The sequence below is a fragment of the Nansenia antarctica genome (assembly GCF_963989245.1).
Source record: "Nansenia antarctica genome assembly, chromosome: 2".
Taxonomy (NCBI): Eukaryota; Metazoa; Chordata; class Actinopteri; order Argentiniformes; family Microstomatidae; genus Nansenia; species Nansenia antarctica.
In genome coordinates, this window is record NC_137675.1 from 29,781,468 (window position 1) to 29,793,728 (window position 12,261).

A 12,261-nucleotide genomic window follows, 5' to 3' on the forward strand; every position below is an offset into this window, starting at 1 on the left:
TTGATCCTCTTCCTAAATTATGAATAATAATAACAAATTAAAATAAATGATAAACCCGGGTGTTTTTTTTGTGTGTGGACCAGCTACAGCCTTTAGACATAGTAGAGAAAACAATGGTGTTTGGCTGGAGTACTAAACAGAAGCCTGGCTGGAGGCAGCAGCATGTTGTTTACACCAGCCACCTCCTTCTGAACCAATGAGGGGTGTTAAACAAGGAGGGCACCCCTGAGGGAAGAGGGTGGAGAATTGGACCACAGACGATATTTGCCTGCCTCTGTCAGTGTGTTTCTGTCATCTGATCAGTAGAGGTCCCTCTCTCTCTCTCTCTCTCTCTCTCTCTCTCTCTCTCTCTCTCTCTCTCTCTCTCTCTCTCTCTTTCCTTTTCTCTGTCACTCTGTCATGAAGAGGAAGAGGGAGGGGCTGTCAGAGAGGAGGTTGAGTAAAGGAGTGTGCAGAGACTTTGTAGAACGAGTAGAGAGAGTATAATAATAGGTCAAGGGTTGGCCTTGGTGCATTAGACCAGGAAATCCATCTAGAGACAGCAGGAACAACCAAACGCTACCGAGTCAAACACTCTCGCTGTGTCTGAGAGAAGCTGTGAGCCCCAGAGTCCACAAGATGAGGAACCTCCTGATATCCATCCTCTGCCTCATGACAGGTAACACGCTTGTTATAACACTCTATTACACTGTAATAACCTGATGATGATGATGATGATGATGATGATGATGTAAGCGTTATAATACATCAATAGACTCCATAGAGAACACAGATGTGATGATGATGCTGATGATGTCAGTGGGTAACGTGGTTATCTTCATCTTCTTCCTGTGTGATTGACAGGTTGTGTCAGCTCCTTCACAGTGCCAGGGTACTCAGGAGGAACTGTCACCATCTACTGTAAATATCCCCAATATGGAAGAGACAATGTTAAATACTTCTGCATGAGACACGCTATTTTACCTTGTGAGGATAAAATAAGAACAAATAAAAATAAAATCTGGGAACACAATGATAGATTCTCTCTGTATGACTACACTGATAAGAACTACTTTGCGGTGGTCATCAGACAACTGACCACTGAGGATAAAGGGACCTACAAGTGTGGAGTGGACATATCTTTATATCCTGACACATTCAATGAAGTGATGCTGGATGTAGATGATGGTAAGATTCTATCACTTTGATATTACAAAATGACTCTGATGTGATTTAACACTAGAACAGCCGTGCCTATTGTACCTACTATAAGAGCCGCCTCGGGGGTGAAATGACCGTAGTCTTTACAATGGAAAGCTGCTACTTACACACAAAGACCACTAGTTGGCCGTCTTGTAACTTAGCCTGCCTCCTACACAGAAAAACTGCAAAATATCCTTATACTAGCATATCCTGATGTGATTTTGAAAATGTAAGGATACTGGGTGGTAGAACGCACATATCTAGGAAAAGTCATGAAAGGAGGGTCCTGAAATTTGATCGAGTGCAAAGATATAAAATGTTTCTTTACTCACAGGGTCAAATGGCTGTTCTAGTGTTAAGTAGTAATTATCATGTCCAGTCAGGGAGGCTAGTCTACAGTCAGAGCAGCATCAGACATTGAGGTTGTTATTTGTGTTTCTATTGACAGAGGAGTGCTGTGAGAAGTCAGTCACACAGACTGCTTATCTGGGAGGAACTACGACCTTCAGCTGCAAATATCCAGAGAATGAAGACTTCAGTATCAACTATTTCCGCAAACAAGTCAATGGAATTGACTTTGAGTACAAGATTTCTGCTCCATATGACGGTAAACAGACACAAGGGAAATTCTCACTGTCTGACACCAAGGAAAAGGGAGTCTACACTGTGACCATCACTGACCTGTCTGAAGAGGATGCTGGGACATACTGGTGTGGAGGGAAGATTCAGGGAGATTCAGATTCAGGGGGCTTCATCACACATTTTAGTCAGGTGCACCTGCAAGTTGAAGGTGAGTCTAAACTGGTCTTCTAGTCCATCATTAATGTACTGATGTTGTGTAGCATATCATTACATATCTTAATGCTAGCTCAGACAACAGCTAGAAATACTGCATGTCACATTTTGGCCAGTAGAGGAGTCTGTCTCATCTCAATGACAATAACATCAGTGGTATTAGAAAAGATATGCTGTGCTATTGATGGGCTCTTCTTTTTTCCTCCCTCCCTCCCTCCCTCCCTCCCTCCCTCCCCCCCCCCTCCCTCCCTCCCTCCCTCCCTCCCTCCCTCCCTCCCTCCCTCCCTCCCTCCTTGGTGCTGCCCTTGTCTCTCTCTCTCTTCCCATGGGACTCTGTCTACTGCGCCTATAGCACCTATGACTATTACCTCATGCTTCTAATAGTTTTTAGAAAGGACATTATGACTGTCTGTGTTTGCATAGATTATTGTGAAGTTTTCAGCCCTTGATAACTTCTGCATGGCGGTGTTCTATGAGGAAGTTGAGGTTTGGCCAGTTGAGTGGGCCTCAGAGCTGCTACTTTTTGTCAACAGTTGCAGCACCAGCCCCACCCCCAACAACCACCATGATCTCCATGTCTCCTGCACCACCACCATCATCATCTTCATCACCACCATCATCATCAGCACCACCACCAACGACATCATCCACGTCTCCATCTGGTAAGGAAACTCTGAACCTTAACAGCTCAGAACAAACTTGCCTGTTGATGACACCGGGTATTGGAGAGTTATTGATTACTGGTTGGTATGGGCTCATATCTCCAAATGATGTAGAGAACATACTCCTGATCACAGCCATTGACCCTACAGGCAGGGCCGCTTTAAGGGGGGGCTAGCTGGGGCGGTGGCACAGGGCCTCGCGCTTTGGAGGGCCTCGCGTGAGGCAGGGTAAAAAACAAAACATTTTTTTTTATTTTTTTTATTTTTTTTTTTGGTACCCTGGCTGGCGAGGCCCTCCAAAGCGCCAGGCAAGGGACCATATTATTATTTTTGCCTTTAATACATTTCTAAATGTTCACACATGTGATAATCATAGTCAATCATACATCTAAAATCTAGCATACCTGTAGGACAGGGAGATTCTTAGCAACAGAAAAAAGTAATTTCCCCTTATGACACCTTACGTGAAACGTGAAAATAATTTTTGGGCGCGCGTTGACACTTGTTGTGCATAGTGACTGCTCAGTGCAACGGACAAAATGCAGAGGGAACGAGACCGAGGAAGAAAATGTTAATCGGGTGCTGAAAAAAGAAATACAAATAAAAGAAAGGAAGGCTTCAGGGCCTCGCTTAGAGGTTCGTTCGAAACATTTCTAAAAACAAGTGAGGCTCCCGTTAGCACCGAAGAAGCTAACGTTACTGCTAGCACTAGCAATGCTAGTAGTAGCACGGCACAGCCCCCCCTGAGAGGCAAAGATGATGTCTCTGAGGTGGAGGAGGACAACTGCTACACCGGCAGCGGTGGGGCTGCCCAGCCCCAGGTGATGATGGTCAGGAGTGGCGAAGTAGAGGATACGGAGGCGGAAGATGGAGCTACTCAGAGCAGCAGCAGGGCTGAGAGTGATGGAACGCAAGACGAGCCTACGGTGTTAGATATGTCATGTATGATGATCCTGGTAAATTGGCCGGTACATATGGACTCTACAGTTACAGAAGTGATCATTAGAAGAGGTCCCCCAAAGATGAAACCTGGATTTAGTTATCCTAAAAATAATGAGAACAGGAACTTTAGTGAAACTTTATTTCTCCGAAAACTACCAAATGGGGAAAAAATAGAAAGAAAGTGGCTTGTGTACTCTCAAAAACGGGACATGTCTTTTTGCTTTTGCTGTAAGCTTTTCAACATAAAGGATAGGCCTATGGTGGTGAGTAACATCTCTATTCATGTCAATAATGGCTTGTGCGTATTTAATGTTGGGTATGATGACTGCTTTATCCTAAATCCTAATCCTTTACGAGTATAAAAGGTTTGAAATGAAACAAACATGGTTGTAAACTATCTAAATAAGTAGATATGCTATTGTCTATCAGCACAGCATGTGGGCGCATTTCTTGCAATATATCGGTGCGTGCGTGTCGCGCGGTTATAACAGTAGCCTACATCATTATAAAAGGCCTCGCAAATCTGACTTCGCACAGGGCCTCGCATATCTCCCAAGCGGCCCTGCCTACAGGCAACGACCAGCCATCAACACTGTAAAATATGTTTTCCATTGAAACCTGTAGTGTCAGTAGTGACATGTTCTGTCAGTAGTGACTCTGTTCTGCCTCTGCTTGTGTGTCCCTGTGTTCCAGGTACCTCTGTGGTCATCGTCGTGTCTGTGAGTCTGGCTGTGCTGCTGTTGATAACACTCACAGTGGTCTTGTGCTTCAGATGGAAATGTAACAAGGTGCAAGGTATGTCCCTCCCACAAACACACACACACACACACACACACACACACACGCACATGCACGCACGCACGCACACATGCACACACACACACACACACACACACACACACACACACACACACACACACACACCACACACACACACACACACACACACACACACACACACACACACACACACACTTTTCTGTTCTTGGTGAAAAGAGGGAAAGTTCTCTTCTTTAATTCTTTCAGTTTTCATTTCAAAGTTATGCATTTGCATGATGTCATCCTGGTTAAGAAACAAATGTTTATTTCACTCCCTCACATCTCACTCATTCACTCTCTCTCTCTCTCCCCCCAGTCCCTATATTCTTTCCCGTCTCCCATTGCCTTCTCTCTGACTATCTAACTAACTTGTGTGGGTGTGTGTGTATGTGTGTGTGTGTGTGTTTTGTTCCACAGGAGCTGTCTCCCCAACATCCAGATTGAATAGAAACACAGGGCTTAACGGAGAGGTCAGTGTGTGTGTGTGTGTGTGTGTGTGTGTGTGTGTGTGTGTGTGTCAGTGAGCATTGCTCTATCACTCTCTCCTTGCCAACTACGCCTCCTCGGCATCAGCTGCTAAAGCATCCTACTATCATTCCAAAATACATTCTTCTGCCTCTAATCCTAGAAAACTGTTCTCCACTTTCTCTTCACTCCTTCATCCACCTCCTCCCCCTCCTCCTTCCTCCCTGTCCGCCGATGACTTTGTCACCTACTTTGAAAAAAAGGTGGACGACATCAGCAGCACCTTTTCCCCCCCACCTCTCCCTCCCCCCACTAACAATGCTAACACCCCTTCCAAACTCTCTCCTCGACACTCTCTGGATTGTCATCTTTTTCCCCCCTCTCCCCCGATGAGATTCTCACACTTATCACATCAAAGCGGGCAACCACATGCCCTCTTGATCCCATCCCCTCCCCCCTTCTCCAATCCATTTCCGCCGACATCCTTCCTTACCTTACCACCCTAATCAACTCCTCCCTATCCACAGGATCTGTCCCAGCGGCCTTCAAAATAGCCAGAGTCAAGCCTCTCCTCAAGAAACCTACCCTTGACCCATCATCTGTCCACAATTACAGACCTGTATCCCTTCTCTCCTTCCCTTCCAAAACCCTTGAACTCGCGGCATCTAAACAACTGACTGACTATCTCCGGAAGATTGATCTACTTAGACCCCCACCAATCCGGCTTCAAGGCTGGGCATTCCACTGAGACTGCGCTCCTTGCTGTCACGGAAGCCCTCCACTCTGCCCAAGCTTCCTCCCTCTCCTCTGTTCTCATTCTCCTTGACTTGTCTGCTGCCTTCGACACAGTCAATCACCAGATCCTTCTCTCCATCCTCTCAGACCTGGGCATCTCTGGCACCGCACACTCCTGGTTTTCTTCCTACCTGGCGGGCCGCTCCTACCAGGTGACCTGGAGAGAATCGCTGTCTTCTCCACGAACCCTTTCCACTGGAGTACCCCAGGGTTCTGTCCTAGGGCCCCTACTTTTCTCCCTCTACACCAAGTCTCTTGGCTCGGTAATCTCTTCACATGGGCTCTCCTACCACAGCTACGCAGACGACACTCAACTCTTCCTGTCCTTCCCCCCGTCTGATGTACACGTGGCAACCCGTATCTCAGCATGTCTCGCTGACATTTCAACTTGGATGGCTGACCACCATCTCAAGCTCAATCTTAACAAGACCGAGCTCCTCTTCATCCCCGGGAAAGCCTGCCCTCTCCAAGACTTCTCCATCACAGTGGAGAACTCTACTGTAACCCCCTCCCTGACAGCCAAGAACCTTGGAGTGATCCTGGATAACCGACTATCCTGCGCGGAGAACATTGCAGCAACGGCTCGCTCCTGCAGATTCTTCCTCTACAACATCAGAAGGATACGACCATTCCTTACCAGAGAGGCAGCGCAACTCTTGACCCAGGCACTGGTCATCTCCCGCCTGGATTACTGCAATGTACTCCTGGCTGGGCTCCCCGCTTCAGCCATTAGACCTCTGCAGCTCATCCAGAATGCTGCTGCCCGGCTGGTATTCAACCTCCCCAAATACTCGCATGTCACCCCTCTCCTTCGCACCCTGCACTGGCTCCCGATAGCAGCTCGCATCAGATTCAAGACCCTGGTGCTTGCATACCAGGCAGCTAAAGGGACAGCCCCTGCCTACCTGAAGGAAATGGTAACCCCCCAAACCCCTGCCCGCTCACTCCGCTCCTCCACCTCGGCTGGCCGACTGGCCCCACCTCCTCTACACAGCAGTCGGGCTGCCCGATCACGTCTCTTCACAACACTGGCTCCCCGCTGGTGGAACGAGCTCCCCACGGCCGTCAGAACGGCTGAGTCACTACCCATCTTCCGTCGTAGACTGAAGACCCATCTCTTCAGGTTACATCTTAACTGCTCCTCCTGAGACATCTTCTGACCCTCACCACTACGTCTCCTAAAGACACCCGCTTTCCCCTCTACTGTGTCCCTAAGAACTTCTATTGCCCCCCTTGTACTGTTTCTCAGTTTCTCCCCCCCCCCCCAAAAAAAACGTTTTAGTAGAAGGCGATAGGGAGAAGGTTTTTTCTTCTATCAGTGGCCCCGGGCCTGAGCTAGATTACTCTTCCTGCAACGAATGGTGGATTGCTGATTCACATGCTTAGTATTCAAATGTATTGATTGTAAGTCGCTTTGGAATAAGGCGTCTGCTAAATGCCAAAAATGTAAATGTAAATGTAAATTGCTCTATACCCCCTCCTCAACATGTCCTCTCCCCCCACCTCTCCCAGGGTCGTCATGGTGACTGTGACTATGAGGAGATACAGGAGCGCCCCCTACAGCCAGACTCAGGCGATGTGATCAACCCCATCTACACTACTGCCAACTTACCCACAAGCCCCACTGACTCCCTCCACTATGCCAGCGTCAGCTTCCACAGCTGCCCCAATGAAGCCAGCGCCGCCATCGCTAAAGAGGGCACTTCCTCCTGTGACTATTCCACTGTCAACATCAGACAAACCCCTGTTTACTCTACTGTCAATCACCCACACAGCTCCTCTGAGGCTCCCCTCTACTCTACACTCAGCCATCCTCAAGTCCTCTGAGCCAAATATTTTGATATATTTCGATGGGCTAGCTAGCCAATTCTTCCCATGGGACTCTTGTCTACTGCGCCTACAGCACCTATGACTATTACCTTGTACTTCTAATACTTTTTTTATTTTTAGAAAGGACAACATTATGACTATGGCTGTGTTTGCGTAGATTGTGGTGAAGTTTTCAGCAGTTGACCACTTCTGCACGGCGGTGTTCTATGAGGAAGTTGAGGTTTGGCCAGTTGAGTGTCCTCAGAGCTGCTACGTTTGGTCAACAGTTGCACCACCGGCCTCAAATCATCAAGCATTTGCTGTTTCCTGTCTTTCCAGGGTTGAGAAAATGAACAGGACTAAGCACCTTTGGCTGGAAAATACCAACCAACAATTTAACACAATGTTACTGTTATTAGATATTTGCTACATTAGCACACCAGATCATACTGTTATTACATCTTCATTCCAACTTCTCACATGTTTTTGATCATACTGTTCCTACATTTAATTTGCATCTATACAGGGAGAGAAACAAGGACTCACTTTTATCTATAAGAGGAAAAATATTTATTTCCAATGAAACAGAAAGAAATGCTTTGTTTATTTACATAAATCACATTTGCTGTATAGAAAACTGTTTGTCAATGTATAAATAATGGTAAACTATAAAATAGGAGTGTAACTAAAATAGGTTTTGGTCATGTGTCGTTCAGGAATAAAGTTTTCTAAAACAATTGGAAGAAAAATGACGTAACACTTGGTGTTACAAAGGAGAAATGTAGATAGGCTCAAGGTGAGTGAGACCCTGCCACATGTAAACACATCTCTTAGCAATATTACATACTGTAGGTCAGTTCTAGACACACCCATGACCGTGACCCATGACCTACATGACCCACCTACATGGATTTCATTGAGACATGGCAAACCTTAGGAGGAACGTACTTGGTTTCATTGATGTGTCAATATGGGAAATTGCATAGATAATTAAAAGCTATTTTTGAGCTTCTTCTTCATCAGAACGTCTTTGTTTACACTTCTCGCTGTCCTTAGCAACAACAGAATAGATAGGATATAGAACTGTCCTTAGCAACAACAGAATAGATAGGATATAGAACTGTCCTTAGCAACAACAGAATAGATAGAATATAGAACTGTCCTTAGCAACAACAGAATAGATAGAATATAGAACTGTCCTTAGCAACAACAGAATAGATAGAATATAGAGCTGTCCTTAGCAACAACAGAATAGATAGAATATAGAGCTGTCCTTAGCAACAACAGAATAGATAGAATATAGAGCTGTCCTTAGCAACAACAGAATAGATAGAATATAGAACTGTCCTTAGCAACAACAGAATATATAGAATATAGAGCTGTCCTTAGCAACAACAGAATAGATAGAATATAGAACTGTCCTTAGCAACAGCAGGGCCCAACATGAGTGCAGAATCTATAGAATCTTAGTTAGTCCTTCCTAGTTGTTGCTAAGCACATTGGGTCAATAGAAAAATGTGCTATACAAATCAAATTTGATTTGATTTGATTTAGAATCGGATTTTTATAAATAACATATCTTTATATGTTTTATGTTTTGTGCAAACATAGGACTACCCCACAGCACGGGTGTAGAAGTGCAGAAGTCAGTGGCTATAAAAAAAACAACAACAACAACAAAAACCTCATATACAGTATTCCAGTTTCATAAATCACAAAAAGCTCCCTTAATGCATACTAGCTGCAAAACATCACATCTCTGATGGGTAACTCCTGCCCTAACATTGAAGTCCATATTGTAAGCGTCCCAGAGCAGATCATTCAGATTATAATCTGTTGACAGTTCACTCTTGAATGCTCGCCCACGTGGACCCTTCTCTGCTTTGGCGGGATCCAGATCCTTCTTTGGCAAACACAGGATATGTTCGAAATGGAACACAGCCACACTGACACATTCCTATGTTCACTTTTGAAGTCTAGCACTTTTTTCCCGAAACCCATGTTGTCAATAAAACCCCATTAACACCAACAAAATACAATATCATTCATAATAACATAATACAAAACCTGCAAGGTCTCAGCACCCAATGCAATGCCCCGCAGAGATGGAAACCAACACCCAATTAAACAAATGTTGCACGATACAGTTATTACCACAGCATGGGATAGAAATACAAGTGTGCCGCGAAAAACGGAGCTAATTTGAACTACGATGGCTCATTAAGCTCGTCTTTAATTCCATCTGACCACAGAGTCACCTTATTCATACGGTCTTGGCATCGTTAAGAGTTGGTCTCGGGTCCTCTGCAGCGTTCCTGAGCTTTTTTCCTGGGCAAACGTTTTCACGTTTTTCACGACGGCGGCAGCACCTGCGCGATGGTCTCGCGAGCGCTCTGACTAAGTTTCTCCGGAAACTTCACCTCGTACTCCACCACCAGGTCGCCACGGCGATCGGGCCGCTTGGGCAGAGGGAGGCCCTCCCCCGGGATGCGGCGCTTCGTCCCCGGCCCCACCACGTCTTTGGTCGTCACGGTTACCATCTTGCCCGTCAACGTCGGGGCGTTGACCGTGCACCCGCACAGCGCCTGATGGACAGAGGGACACGGAGGAGGAGGAGGAGGAGGAGGAGGAGGAGAAGTAAGAGTTATATTGGAAGGTAAGGATCAGGCTGTCAGTTGATTTGTGTTTTTCCCCCAATTAGTTGATTAATCTAATCTGGACACGTGATATGTTTCGCCTTATTTTTCACTCTCATCTTTCTAGTCAGAGACGTTGTAAACCTTTCTATGACAGCCCGAGAAGTGACTGGGGGGAGTGAGTTAACAAAAAAACCACAACAAATAAATCTTCCTTCTTCTAGTACAACAACTGCCATTGGCCCCTGGCCAGAGCATGAATTACTTTTTCCTGTTGTGACTGGTGGATAGATGATTCACTTGATAAATCGGTCTGATTAATATGTTTCTTTGACTATGATGCAATCACTTTACCTGCGTATACTGTATAGCGTATCAAGCGTATCAAGTGTTTTTTGTATGGTTATTATCATTTACCTATGCTGTAATATGAGTCAATTCCTCGCCTCATTAAACCACACAGTCCTTAGTTTTAGTCTTACAATACTTAGAATAAGTTTGACCAGAAATGAGACCATTTCTGACGGGGATCCATTCTTGTCTCAATAGCACCCCTTAGAGGCAAAAACCCTCCAAAAATGTGTTCAAAAGCAAGGACTGTTTAATTATGTGTAGTTATTCTTAAATTGTTGGATTCTTAAAGACCACCTCCACCCTGGTCACCACCTGTTCAGCCTGATGCGCTCTGGAGTGAGGTACAGGAGCATAAAGGCTGGAACAAACAGGCTGTCCAACAGTTTCTATTCATGGGCCATCAGAACACTGAACAATAGACATACGACATGTTCATAAATGTTTATCTTCAGGGGAAAAAGTGCAATAGAAATGTGCAATAACTCTATTCTAAGTGCCTATTTATACATTTATATATTTTTACAGTATTATTATAGTATTATAACGCCACTGACCTCATGTCTTTTAGCTTGCTTTTATAGTTGTTTTTATTTTCTTAAGATTGTTGTCTTGATTTGCACTTGACACCACGGACCTCATTGTCTCTTAGCTTGTTTTATAGCATTTTCGCTTTTTAATTGTCTAGTGTGTAATATTTGTGATATGTTATATGTATATGTTTGTGAATATGTTTTTCTGTTTTTGCACCTTCAGAAGAACCACTACAATTTCATTGTATAGGCAACTGTACAAGGACAATAAAGTCTATTCTATTCTATTCTGTGTTTTAAGCATGTTGTGATGTTATAAAAACGCAGTTAGACGTTCGTAGCGATGTGCCATTGTTAGCAGCGTTTGTTGCTGCGGTTTCATTAGAGTGACTTTTCCCCCATTCTCTGTTTGAGGTGGACCAACATCCAAATAGGTATATCGTCTTGATAGACTATCAACTTTTTTGGTTGGATTTCAATGTATGACACATCATTTGAAAGCTTACAATCTGTAGTTTCAGAATATGTATGGTTGATCAAAAGTCTGTCTGGTGTCAGAAATGTCAAAGTTAAGATCATTACAACTGTGGCCTGGGGTGGTCTGGTGTTCTAGCACCGCGATCTACAGTGCACACATTATGCCCATGACGGCATGGGTTCGAATCCGGCCCATGCCCTGCTGACACGACCTCTCTCCCTTCTTATTTTCCTGTCTGTCTTCACTGTCACTGTCCAATAAAATGAAAAATCCGAGTGTAGGACTGCCACACCACACTCAGAAAAAAACAACGTCATTCCTACTCAGGGTATACAGGAATCTTGAGGTTAATTTCAATACCTTTCTCAGACTTTTTAAAGACCTTGTCAATATTTTTCCAGACCTCACCACCACTTCGAGCTGTAACCGTTTACATCAGTGACACCTTTAACTTAACAGTTTTAGTTTGCAATAGACTAGACCACTATCATACAACAGAATTTCCGGTTCATCTTAGTTTTTTAATAAAACTAATAAATTCACAAACTTTTACTAAAAGTTTTTAGGACTCAAACTCTTTGGACAGTCTAATTCAGAAAAATTCCTACAAAATTCAAGACCTCATAAAATCGTGATAAGACTTTTTAATACTTATTAAGGGTCTTGATTTTCCCAAAATTGATTTATCAACTTTTAATACTTTTCAAGACACCGCGGATACCCTGCTACTCACGTCTCTGAGGGAGACCTTGGCCGGGTACACGATGTCGGACCCGTCGCGGCGGAACACCGCG

The 12,261-nt window shown here is 44.6% G+C and overlaps 1 protein-coding gene across 1 annotated transcript in view; it reads right to left on the minus strand.

The window, feature by feature from the left end:
* Positions 1-9,820: 9,820 nt before the first annotated feature.
* Positions 9,821-12,261, minus strand: part of LOC308151951 (dnaJ homolog subfamily B member 1-like) — a gene marked incomplete at its 3' end in the record, with an annotated part of 4,404 nt that continues 1,963 nt past the window's right edge. Inside the window, exons 2-3 of the mRNA XM_080524852.1 lie at positions 12,201-12,261; positions 9,821-10,054 (exon numbers count right to left, since the gene is read on the minus strand). The exon at positions 12,201-12,261 is cut by the window's right edge and continues 637 nt beyond it. Coding sequence (XP_080380978.1) covers positions 9,821-10,054; positions 12,201-12,261 — 295 coding nt within the window. The remainder of the gene's footprint in view (positions 10,055-12,200) is intronic.